Below are 13,775 nucleotides of genomic sequence, written 5' to 3' on the forward strand. Positions count from 1 at the left end.
ATATGTGTTCAAATGTATTAAATATGTCTAGATGAGTTGATTTATTTTTATTGAAAAATTAACAAAATAATAAATTTTATTAATGATTGAATTGCATATGTTGTTTTAGGTTTACAATAAATGTTTTCTCTATTTTTATTTTTGGGCCATGATATAGTCATCGCTCCCAGCCATCACTAGGAGTTACCGTTAATTATAGAATTTTATTTTATTTTATTTTTATTTTTTCATACATATATTTTTTAATATTTTTAAAAAAATAAAAAAATTATAATATTATTAAAAAATACTTTCTTAATCATTAAATAAAAAAATTAAAAAATAAAAACGATAGAAATAGAGTAAGAAGTAGAATTGAATGGAAAGAATAATATTATCCTTTATTTTTCTATTTTGCGCTGGGAACAAGTTAACTGTGGAGGATTTTTAGTATGTAGGCGAGCTTATCAATGTAGCCTAATCCGAAACAAGCTAATTTGTGATACATTTCACTGCCCCATTACACGGGCCCATAATTAAAATAAAAGTTTTATGTGTCTTTGCGTTTTGTGCCTGTATTAATATAATTAACTGGATCACTTTTTTTTTTAATATAAAATAATTACTTTAGTCAAATATATCAATGGAGTGTTTTGGATCATAATTAAAAATGGGTCAGCTACTACGCATATTGAGGACTAGTTTTGATTAAAAAATATCTCATCTCATCATTATAATTTTTTTAAATTATCACATAAAATATAATAAATAATTCAATTTTTTTAAATATTAAAATAATAATAATATTAAAAAATAATATTTTAACAATATTTTATTAATTCTTCTAAAATTATTTCATCCCATTTCACTATTATAATCTCCACGGAGACTTCTGTTTTGGTCTAGAATTTTACGCCCTGGGTGTACAACAAAGAGACCACACCTTGACCTGGGTGAGCAAAAGTTCCAAAAATCAGCAAGCACAAGTCGCAACGACGGAAAAAAAGAAGAAGAAAAAACTCTGTTGTGTCCGCGTGTGGTGTTCAGAAAATGAAACAGAAGTTTGGAGGGGGCAGACAGCCCACGGGTACTCCGTCGCTGGCGTGGTCGTGTGCTGTTATTGTGGTCTCGCTCCTCGCAGGCGCATCCGTTGTCCATAACACATATAAGCCTGATCTCGTAACTCTCTCTCTCTCTCTCTCTCTCTCTCTCTCCACAGGATCTGCTTGATTAAATCTTTGACACAATGTCAATATCGTAGTATTTTCTATTTTCGAAAAGAATTCGTTTTGGAGTGGCCTCAATTATACGGGAATTCAAAGGACCGTGACCTGTTTGATACAATGCCGTGGAAACAATCTCGTTTCTACGGCTATGCCCTTTCTGATAAAATTTCGTGTACTCTACGATTTTGTTAGGTAATTAGTCTTTGAAGTGCATTTCTTATAGACCATTATACCATTGCGTGCAGACATTGCCTCCAGTGGAGAGTGTTAATGGGGCTAAGCTGAAACAACCTGAGAAGGAATGACTTTGGTCTTTTCGGCATTATGTTGGACCCGTATCGATTTCAATGCAGGCTGAGAAGGAATGAAATTTGGTCTTTTCTTGTCACAAGAAGCTCGGAAAAAGATGTCGCCATTTGATTCTAGGTATTCTTTTCTTTTCTTGTCTTAATAAGAGTTGTAATGGGCTTTAATTCTTAAGCTTGATAATTGTAGTCCATCCATTTCATTCTAAGTCGTTCTTTTCAATCACCATCGAACATTTTACTCTCTGAAATCAATACCAACAACGAAAAAACAAGAAATTACCTATAAAAAAAAAAAAAAAAACAGAAATTGCAGACTAATATTCAAATGTTCCAACTTCCAACAACCACAAAAGGAAGAAAAATCGAAAGACAAAAGAAAATACTCTAATTAAAGGTTTGGACGAATAGATTTAAAAAAGTAGCACCGGTAACATGGTTTGAGCTTTTTTCTCATGCATACTACCTATGTACCTGGGCTTTGCCTTTTTCTATTAATAAAATTTCTATGATTACCTATCAAAAACATGGTTTGAGCTTTAGTTCCTTGCGATCGTAGCTTGTAAGCTGCTATGGCAGACATAAGCATCGACAACTGTAATCCTTTGTTGAGGGGAGGCTGCACAATTTCTTATTAGTGCCTAGATACTTAGTGCCCATATAAGCGGATTGCAGATTAACTTGAGCCCTAAAAGCTTTTCCTCAAACTCAACTACCTCTGCAAGCTAGCTTCAATTTTCTTCTTTTGAGCGGGGGCAAGCTTAGCACATATCTCCTTATCATTAATATTGTTCCTCATGCTGTAGGCAAACTTCTCCAAAGCTGCCTTAGCCTTTGCGCTCTCTCTATGTTCTTCATCTTCAGCCATGAATATCTCCGCTTCCCAGACCATTCTATTAATCTCTTCACTGGACAGTCTCGCCTTGTGATTGGTGATGGTGATCTTGCGACTAGTGCCAGTTGTCTTCTCTTTAGCAGAAACATTCAAGATACCATTAGCATTGATATCAAAGCAAACTTTGAGCTTAGCAACACCCCTTGGTGCGGCAGGAATGCCCTGAAGCTAACCAATTGTTATCCAACGTTCTTGCCCTCTCACCCCCATAAACCAATATCGAAACCTCAGTTTGGTTGTCGGCGGCAGTGGTGCAAATTTCCTTCATCTTGGTTGGAATGGCAGTGTTCCTTGGAATCACAACAGACGTGTCACTTCCTGTAACCTCCACCCCTAGGGACAAAGGTGTGACATCTAAGAGCACAATGTCTCGAACTCTCTCATTACCCAATCCAGACAACTTTGCAGCTTGAACGGCTGCTTCATATGCCACAGCTTCATCCAGGCTAATGCTCTTTCTAAGCTCCTTACCATCAATGAAGGTCTGCAACAGCAGCTGGACCTTGGGAATTCTAGAAGAACCACCTGTAAGAACGACATCGTGGATACACCTCTTGTCAAACTCAGCACCGGTCGAACACTTTTCCACAAGACGAATAGAACTCCTGAACAAATCCATATTGAGCTCCTCAAATCTGGCACGAGTAATGATTGAGCAGAAATCAATACCTTCATACAAACAATCAACATTAATGGTCGTCTCAATTTCAAAGGAAAGAATCCTCTTTGCTCTCTCACAAGCAGTTCTCAGCCTCCTCAAAGCTTTGGCGTTTCCACTAATGTCCTTCTTGTGCTGCCTTTTAAATACATCCACAAAGTGCTTTACCATTCTGTTGTCGAAGTCCTCGCCTCCAAGTTGTGTTTCTCCAGCAACAGCATTCACCTCGAAAATATCATCCTTAATATGTGACCACGATCTTAGGCTTGTCACCAAGACCACCAATGACCTTGAACGGCCAAAGGTTGATATCTCTCTGAACCAAGGGATCACTGAATCTCCTACCAATCAATCGCTTTGCATCTGGAAGATTATAAGAGAAGATTAAATAATCAATTTGTCAATATTAAAGCAGGTGAAACAGGAAACCTATATATCGATTAGTTTACAACCGATTCAAAGCTTTTTCTTTAAATTGTACTCTTATCAATATTATTTGGTCATTTACAATTTAATGTATACTACATTTAATATCTTATTTATTCAATAACGGGATGAGATTTAAAAAAAAATGCGTTTTAATTTTATAGGTGGCTTCAAGTAATTTTCTTAAATCGTTTTCAGCTTTTAATTGAGTTGTAAACTAAAAAACTATATATATCTAAAATTGTAATCAATTCCCTTCCAACTTTTATTTATTTTTTCTTTTTTTCACTTATTAAAACAAAAACTCTTCATTTTTTTTTTCTTTTTATGCTTTAAGAAAACCTTTTAAGTTAATCCAATTTTAGAAAAATGAAACCCTTAACAAATTCAAATGTTTACTTACCAATATCTTAGTCAAACGAGAATTTTGAAGAAATAACAAATATATCAGGAGATTACCAAATATGGAGTTGGTGGGTTCCTGGCGATCTGGTTCTTGGCAGCATGCGGCTCAATATAAATTGAGGGTTAAGACGAAATTTAATTAAGTCATTTGTAAGTATAATATAATAAAATATAAATTATTATATATAATATTTTTAAGCTTTTTAATAAAATGAGATTTTATTTAAAATCTTTAAATATAGATTTTGTGAATGTATATTTACAACAATTTAAAATGAGGCCTTAATATAGATTTTGTGCCTCAATTTAATAAGATCTTAAAAAAATTATTTAAAATATAGATAATTCATTGTATTACTTATAAAGAAAATCATTATATTAAATATTAAATTTAGTATTATGAGGCCTTACACACATTGAAAATTATAAAAATTATTTAAAATTTTATTTAATAAAATGGTTTTTTTTTTTTAAAAAAAATTAAAAAAAAAAACCTTATTTTTTATTTTTGGAGAAGTTGATCGATGGAAACTGTGTGACTTTTTTAAAAAAAAACTTTCAAATATCCTTAAAATTACCAAACTTCGTTCGATACATATCGTTAAAACAGGTGACCATCTGGTAGTCCTGGGGGTAGGGACCGCCATTGTTATTTCTTTCCTACTGTTCAGTGTTTTTAACTTTTTTTAAAAAATATATTATTATAAATTTTTAATTATAATTTCTTTTGTTAAGAAAAATAAGATTTCTATGTGATAATCTTATTGATTTGTCACATATTTTTTATTGATTAGAATGGACGAAATTTATAATGGAAGAGTTTGATTCCAAATTTTTCATAGGGGTATTACTTATAAAGAAAAATTTGGGGACGACTATTATATTTTAAATACGCTGATCTTAGGACAAACCACGAGACCCTTGGATTCCAGGCCTAGCTTCTCCCACTCTTTATTTTTCTTTTTCTTTTTCCTTCTAAAAAAATCCCTTTGAATAATGATTTTTAAGTAATAGTTCAGGAATAGGGTGCAATTCAGGTCCGGCATTAGAGAAATATCCTTCAGTACCTATTGAAACCTTGCCCTCCTATGAGAAAAAAAGGAGAAAAAGTTACCGAAAGTGATTAAGATTCTTGCTGGTTGATTTCAGAATAGTGTGGAAGAACGAATTTCTAGTGTCAAATGAGATAGGTGACCGGATCAAATCCTAGCGGCACCAAAAGCGCCGGGCTAGGGCGTCGAGGCTCATCCTCATCAGTCCACAGCCAGTCCCAACCACCTTGGTAAAACTCCAACTAAACTTCCAGTTGTTCCTCTAAATCGCTATCAAACCTTGACACACACAAATCAACACCAACAATGACTATCAAGTTACAGATCATGCATAAATTTGAGAATGTTCCAAACTGTACCGAACAAAAGCAAATTCAAACGCACTAGCACCAAAAATACTACCATTAAAAGGTTGCAAAAACAATGTCGGAAAACAGTCACAATAACAGTCATCCCTCTTTTTCAGTAAGGAGCTGATCAATTGCAGTGTTATTTAGCGTTTTTGGCAATGATGGGATTGCAGATTAACTGAAGCCCTATCAGCTTTTCCTCTAACTCATCTGCCTCCGCAAGCTGGTTCCCATCTAACCACTGAATCACCTGGTGAACAGCACCTTCAATCTTCTTCTTACCTGCGGGGGCAAGCTTTGCACCATTCTCCTTGTCATTGACAGTATTCCTCATGTCGTAGGCATAGTTCTCCAAAGCTGCCTTAGCCTCAGCCTTCTCTCTATACTTATCATCTTCAACCTGGTACATCTCTGCATCCTTGACCATCCTATTAATCTCTTCCTTGGGCAGTCTCGCCTTTTCATTGGTGACTGTGATCTGCTGACTCACACCAGTGGTTCTCTCCCGGGCAGAAACATTCAAGATGCCATTGGCATCGATGTCAAAGCAGACATCGACACTAGCAACACCCCTGGGTGCTGCAGGAACACCATAAAGTGTAAATTCTCCCAACCAGTAGTTATCCACAGTTCTTGCTCGCTCACCCTCGTAAATGGCGAATGTTATCTCAGTTTGGTTGTCCTCAGTGGTAGTGTAATTCTTTTCCATCTTGATTGGAATGGCAGTATTCCTCGGAATCATAACAGTCATGACACCACCTCGGACCCTGACCCCAAGGGACAAAGGGGTGACATCTAAGAGCACAACGTTTTGTACCTTTTCATCACCCATACCAGTCAAGTTCGCAGCTTGAACAGCGGCTCCATATGCCACAGCTTCATCTGGGTTAATGCTCCTGTTAAGCTCCTTCCCATCAAAGAAGTCCCGCAACAGCTGCTGAACCTTGGGAATTCTGGTAGAACCACCAGTAAGAACGACATCATTCACATTTTCCTTGTCCATCTTAGCATCAGTCAAACAATTCTCCACAAGATATATAGAATTCTGGAATAAATCCATGTTGAGTTCAGCAAATTTCGCACGGGTAATAGTTGAGCTGAAATCAATACCATCATACAAAGAATCAACTTCAATGGTAGTCTCAATTGCAGAAGAAAGAATCCTCTTTGCTCTCTCACAAGCAGTTCTCAACCTTCTTAGAGCTCTGGCGTTTCCACTTATGTCCTTCTGGTGCCACCTTTTAAATATTTGAACAAAGTGGTTAACCATTCTGTTGTCGAAGTCCTCACCTCCAAGGTGTGTGTCTCCAGCAACAGCCTTCACTTCAAAACTACTCTCCTCAATGGTAAGAAGTGAGACATCTGCAGTACCACCACCCAAATCAAAGATCAATGCATTTCTCTTGCCAATTCTACCCACCTTGTGAAGGCCGTAAGCAATTGCGGCGGCGGTTGGTTCGTTGAGGATCCGCATGACATTGAGGCCTGCAATGTCACAGGCATCCATTGTGGCCTTACGCTGAGCGTCATTGAAGTAGGCAGGGACAGTAACAACTGCATTTTTCACCATCTTGCCCAGATAGGCCTCGGCAATCTCACGCATTTTTTTTAGGACCATCGATGAGATTTCCTCAGCAGCGAATTGTTTATCTTCACCCTTATAACTTACCACGATCATAGGCTTGTCTTTGGAACCTTCAATGACCTTGAATGGCCAAAGATTGATATCATTCTGAACCAACGGATCACTGAATCTCCTTCCAATCAACCGCTTTGCATCTGCAAAACAAAGTAAGATGCAGGAAATATAAATATCAAACTCTTCTAAATTTTTTATAGGCATGGTTTCCTTCTTCTTCTTCTTCTTCTTTTTTTTTTTTCTGAACTGGTAAATTAGTTATCACTGCATTAGCCAGAGGGAATTAAGTTTTAAAAAGATGCATTTTTTAATAGTTTGTAGGTCCAAATCCAATAAACATCTAATAAATACACGAAGGTAAATAATAAAAAAACAATTGACACACATTAAGTTATTCACAAAATTGATGGATTTTCACATTAAAATTTAAAAAATAATTAATGTTGATAATCTAAGCTTAAAACGCTAAATTTGAAGATTATTAAAATATGTGCATACCATGAATAAAGACTAGTGCTTGAAGTTAGAGAGACAACAGGTTTAGATGGTAATTACATTAAAACAAACTTTGTTAGAATTAAGAGAAGTGATTCAACCACAAAGAAAATACATAAAAATAAATCCACGCACTGGTTTCGTATGATACGATCTACTTTGTAATAAAACTAAATTTTACAATATACCGTACAGGCACGGCGTAACCCATTGCCGCCATATAGATTTGCATGCTCTCTTGCTTATTATTATTAATGTTGATGTTGTTGTATCTTAAAATTAGGCTACGGCTATGGAGAATTGATGTACAAAAATAATTTCTCAACAAAAAAAAAACAAAAAATAGAAAGAAGGAAAGAAGGAATGAGAAAAATGATACTGAAAAATTACCAAAGACAGAGTTAGTAGGGTTCCTGGCGACTTGGTTCTTGGCGGCATCACCTACCAAGCGCTCTTTCTCGGTGAATGCAACATAAGATGGCGTCGTTCTATTTCCTTGATCATTAACTATTATCTCTACTCGATCATCTTGCCACACTCCCACACACGAGTATGTCGTCCCGAGATCGATCCCTATTGCTGGGCCCTCCTTCCATTCTTCGGCCATTGTCGACTTCCAGAATGGTCACGGTCTTGAAGCGAGTCTTTTTATATGTCTCTCGCAGACGATGCTGTTTTTATATAATTTCTTTCCTTGCCCAGGAAGTAGACGGCATTTGTCAAAGTTGCTTTTTCTACGATATTTGCGCGAGATATTGAATCAGTTCGGTTCGGAATCCGGACACCCAACTCATTTTAAGGAGTGGTTTGGATTGAAATATGAGTTAAAATATATTAAAATGGTTTGTAAAAAATAGAATAAAAATTAAATTATTTATTATATTTTGTGTAGAATTTTAAAAAAGTTAAATTAAATGGTTTGAGATTTGAAAAAGTTGAATTGTTTATTATATTTTGTGTAGAATTTTAAAAAAATTGTAATAATGAGATGAGATAAGTTGAGATAGGTTTTGAATCCAAACCTCTCCGAAAATAATCATAGATTATTATTCTATCATTCTTACACCAGATATTATATATGATTTTTTTATTTTTCTGTTACTAAATATGTGGTGCATAGATAATGAATAGAATAATTCTTTTAGTTTTGCAAGAATAATAAAAAAAAATCATGTGTGGTGTGTGATATAGAAATGATGAGTAGAATGACTTTTGTTGACTAAAATATTGTTACAAAATTATTTTTTTAATATTATTATTGTTTTAAAATTTGAAAAAGTTGAATTATTTATTATATTTTATGTAGAAATTTAAAAAAATTATAATAATGTGATGAGTTAAAATAAGATTAGATGAAACAACATCTCATTTCTGTATGCGTAACTTAACAACATCATCTTTTTGAATTTCTATTCATATTTGTGATGTACATAAGTATTTTTTTCTTAACACATTATTTATTATAGGATATATTATAATTTTAAAAAAAACTCAAAACATCGATATTTTTTTAAAAATTCAATCTTCCACACCAATTATACGTTGAGTGTGTTAAACAAGAGACTTACAAAATTTTTTTTTTTTCTTCCTTAAGAGAATGACGTTACCTCAAAAAGAATGGACATATGCGCATTTAATCCAAATATTTCAATCGATGAATATTATTGAGAAAAGTTACCGATTCTAATTTTATTTTTTATATTTTTTATTTAATTATTAAAGAGGTATTTTTAAATAAACTTATGAATTTTTTTTAAAACAAATATTTAAAAGAATTCAAAAAATATTTAGAAAATAAAAACAGAAAATAAAAAGAGGCATTGCACATCCTCTAGAGCCACTCTAGCTGGACCCCAATCCAAACAGAAGAAACGGACATGAACTCGAAAGAATCGAGATTGCTACTTTAAAATTATAATGCTTTAATGGTAGAATCGTTGATGAGGTCATGGAGATTATCAAATCGTGCAGCACAAGTTTTGTCATTCTAATTTGTGAGTAACTATTGGTTTTATTGCTCGTCATTAATACAAAGTTTTGAAGATTACAAAAAAAATGTGAAGTTTGTTCGTATCATTTTTTTTTAAAACGAAAAATAATTGAATAAATTTTAAATGTTCCAAAAGAGAGCGGTAGATTTTGACTAGGCTTGCAACCCTATGCGATATAGTCGGTTTTGTGCCAGACCCGATCTGAGAAACTGACCCGACCAAAATAGAATCGTAGAAGAACCAGCTTCCATTTTTTAATTGAATACCAATTTATTTTCCCCCGAATCAAACTTCAACTTTCAATCTTATCTACAATGATGCTGATCTCTACAGGAATGCTGAGATTAAAAGAAAACAAAAAAAAAAAAATTAAGAACAAGAAAAATAATTGCATTACCGCTTCCTTTCCCTTCACACTTTCTCGAAAACCAAATAAATACAGACCCACTAAATATTGGACTAAGTTTGATAAATACTGGACTGAAATAACCATACTAGACCCACTGAGATCCTTTAAATCTGGACTAAACACAAGAAAAATTCTTTTAAAGATCTAACATTGTTTTCAACACAACAATATTTTTCAGGATTAGCTTCCAAATCGTCTAAAACCACTTGCTCAATAACATGTATATGTCCTACACAACAAAAAAGTTCATACTCAGCAATGGATTTTTTCTTTACTCAACGTTAGAATTAATTTTTTCCTTTGTTTTCTCAAGAGCCAAACAATTAAAACCACAACAGGAACCCATTTCATTTTCTTTATTCAACGTCAAAATTCATTTTTTTCTTCGTTTCCTCATGAGCCAAACAACTAAAATCACAACAGATTATATTCAAATACGAGAAAAAAATCCAAAAAATTCAGAAACTTGAAGACTACTTGAATCAAAAACACCAATAGAACTCCAAATCTGTAATGGGAATCAGAAAAAAGTTACCCCATGTCATTCAATACAAGAGAGACCCAGAAAAACTTACTCCAAATCTACATAGAAATCAGAAAAACTTACCATCATTAGAGAAAAAATTATGAACCCGCTCCAACAAAGAACAATGTCCAAGGTCCAAATGATGATACATAAGAAGAAAGGAAAATCCATATAAGTTTTAACCGAAAATTTTGAAAATGCAAATTAAATGTGAAGCCAGAGAAAACCAAACCGAAAAAGATTAACCACATACCATTTCATTCGGAAGTTCTTCTCTACAAGCCTCCGTTTCGTTCGCTTCACCGTGAGCAAAATAAAAAACAACCACAGAACATAATCTTAATCTCAAAATCAAACCCTAGATCACGATCCCGGGCATAAAAAACTCAATAACAAGCCTTTAAAGTGAACGAGGCCCACCACATTCTCTCAAAACGCGACGAGCAAGACCGAATCCACGTAGATCATAAGTGCACGCAAACAATGTTTAAGCATATCTTGAAATGCGAAAATAGTTGTTTACTGGCGAGGAACAATGTTTATAGGTATGGAAGGAAGAGAGATGAACGGTGGATGAGAGATAGAGAGAGAGGGAGGGCTTACGCAAGAAAGACCCACACAGGATTTGAGATCTGAAGAGAGCAGCTAGGGTTTGAGATTTGAAGATAATGATGTTTGTATAGTTGGACGGGTTGACACCAAAAATACAAATCCGCTTCTTGTCGGGTTGGAGATCCGATCAAATAGAAACCTGATAAAAAACGGGTCGGGTCGGTTCATTTTAATCGGGTCTATCGGTTCTTCAGATTATATGAACAACTCTAATTTTAACTCTCATAAATATCTTTTTTGATAGTGAGATGAGAATTTTTTATTTTAGATGAAAATTTAAAATATTATTATTTAATATTATTATTATTTTGAGATTTTAAAAAGTTGAATTATTTATTATATTTTTTGTAAGAATTTAAAAAAATTATAAAAATAAAATAAAATAAGATAAAAATTTTATATCTCATTTTTTTAAAATAGGACAAAGCTACTGGAATCGATAGTTTAATGGAAAGAAGTGGACTGATGTAAATATCTTTTTTTATTTTCTCTCTCTTTTTTTTTTTCATTGTTTACATGGTTTTATTTTTTATTTTTTTAAAATATCAATTCACTAATATTTACTTTCTTAATCATTAAAAAAATATTAATTCACTAATATTTCCTTCCTTAACTATTAAGTAAAAATAAATAAATTAAAAATAAAAATTTAATTGGTCACTTTTATGGATTTAATTAGCATTTTTCTTATAAATAATATAGTTTTCATGAAAGAGGATTTAGATGCCAGCCTTAAATTAAGATTGACCCAAAAATAGATGACTGGTCCAAAAGCGAGTAAACAAAATACAACAATCCTCGTACTCTTTTTCAAGAAAGCAAAACACAGAATATAAATGGGAGACAGCTTCCACCACCATGCACCCACTCGCTAAAGTAGGAAGATTTTGGTGCCCGACTCCATTGAGTACTTACGCATCCACCATTTCAGATTTTTTTTTAAAATGTTAGACCACACGCACACCATAAATCCTCCATCTTCCATTTTTACCAAAAATCTCAAGCTCCTCAGCTTACCTCCAATGTGCAGACAGCAGAGACAAGTGACTACTACCTTAGTTAGGTCTTTGAGTCTTCTAGGCTTCTCGCTATGAATTAGTACTGCACCTTAATTACCGCAATTCTATTTAGACAGTCTTAAAAAATTATTATATGGTTATGGGCCAAGATCAAAACATGATGGTCAATAGCTGCTTCAATCTTCTTCTTACCTGCAGGGACAAGCTTGGTACTAATTTCTTTATCATTGACAGTATGCTTGTAGGCATAGTTTTCTAAAGCTGCCTTAGCTCTCTGTCTGTGCTCATCATCTTCAACCATGTATATATCTCTGCGTCCTTCACCATCCTATTGATCTCTTCGCAGGACAGTCTCGCTTGGTCATTGGTAATAGTTATCTGACAACTCACGCCAGTAGTCTCCTCCTCAGCAGAAACATTCAAGATACCATTCTCGTCGATGTCGAAGCATACTCTGAGGTTACAAACACCCCTTGGTGCTGCTGGAATGTTGAAAAGCTTATTCTCCCAACCAAATGTTATCCTCTACTCTCGCTCTTTCGACCTCGTAAACTGAGAACAATGCAGATGTTTGGTTGTCAGAGATGGTGGTATAGGTGTCTTCCATCCTTCCTGTAATAACGGTATTCCTCGGAATCACAACAGACACGTCGCTTCCTTTGACCATCACACCAAGTGACAAAGGGGTAACATCTAAAAGCACAATGTCTCGAACATTCTCACTACCCATACCAGACAACTTTGCAGCTTGAACTGCAGCTCCATAAGCCTTCATCCGGGTTGATGCTCTTATTAAGCTCTTTTCCATCGAAGAAGCCATGCAACTGTTAGAAAATAGAAGCTGAATAAAGAGTACAGATGAATCTGGAGGAAATCAACTTAACTTCATTGAATAACAAACTTGGCTATTATATAGCCTTACAAAGCAAATAGAAATAACTGAACAAACATGAAAATAGCCCACATCTAAACAACTCCTACAACGTGCTGAGAAGACCAAATCAGCAAATAACAGAACCCAAAATAAAAGGTATTTAAAGACGTAGTGGTAACTAACCACTAAACCAGTAAGATAAACATAAAAACTAACATTTCCTCCCTTAAACTGAACACTACAAGCTTCAGTTTACATTAGTTTCAGAGCAAACTCCCAATTGTCCTCACAGCTTGATAAAGGTATTCAACTTGAGTGGCTTAGTCATTACATCAGTTAAGTGCTCTTGTGTATCACAATATACTAATTCCACAGTACCATCCTTTGTAAGGTCTCGAAGAAAATGAAAACGTACATCTATGTGCTTACTTTGACCATGCATTACTGGATTCTTCGAAAGTTTGATTGCAGAGCTACTGTCACATTGAATAACAGATGACCTGCTTTGATTTTGATTTAGCTTTCCCAACACCCATTTTAACCATACTGTTTGACATGCACATGAAGTTGCTGCAATGAATTCTGCCTCTGTGGTATATAAACTCACTACTGGTTACTTTTTTGATGACCAAGAAATTGCTCCTGAACTTAATAAAAAAATATAACCTGAGGTGCTCTTTCGATCTTCCAAATCTCCAGCATAATCACTGTCAGTGTAAGCAACAAGTTCATCATTATCTCCTCCCTTCCTATAGAAAATCCCAAAATCAAGTGTTCCTCTCAGATACCGTAGCACCCTTTTTGCTACCTGTAAATGTAGCTCAATAGGATTCTCCGTATACCTACTAATGATACTCACTACAAACATTAGATTTGGTCGAGTAGCTATGAGGTACATGAGACTCCCTACTACT

The 13,775-nt window shown here is 34.5% G+C and overlaps 1 protein-coding gene and 2 pseudogenes across 1 annotated transcript; all 3 read right to left on the minus strand.

Annotated features, from left to right (window-relative positions):
- Positions 1 to 1,909: 1,909 nt before the first annotated feature.
- LOC108986333 lies at positions 1,910 to 3,479 on the minus strand (annotated as a pseudogene).
- A 1,778-nt stretch (positions 3,480 to 5,257) lies between these two features.
- On the minus strand, positions 5,258 to 8,131 carry LOC108986330 (heat shock cognate 70 kDa protein-like). Its single transcript, XM_018958907.2, has 2 exons — positions 7,821 to 8,131; positions 5,258 to 7,075 (listed from the first exon to the last, which is right to left on the minus strand). Exons 1-2 carry the CDS (start codon positions 8,035 to 8,037, stop codon positions 5,436 to 5,438), a joined length of 1,857 nt encoding a protein of 618 aa, XP_018814452.1. The 5' UTR covers positions 8,038 to 8,131; the 3' UTR covers positions 5,258 to 5,435.
- A 3,625-nt stretch (positions 8,132 to 11,756) lies between these two features.
- The window catches only part of LOC108986316, a 6,532-nt pseudogene continuing 4,513 nt past the window's right edge, over positions 11,757 to 13,775 (minus strand).

The sequence above is a fragment of the Juglans regia genome, chromosome 7 (assembly GCF_001411555.2).
Source record: "Juglans regia cultivar Chandler chromosome 7, Walnut 2.0, whole genome shotgun sequence".
In the NCBI taxonomy this organism is placed as follows: domain Eukaryota; kingdom Viridiplantae; phylum Streptophyta; class Magnoliopsida; order Fagales; family Juglandaceae; genus Juglans; species Juglans regia.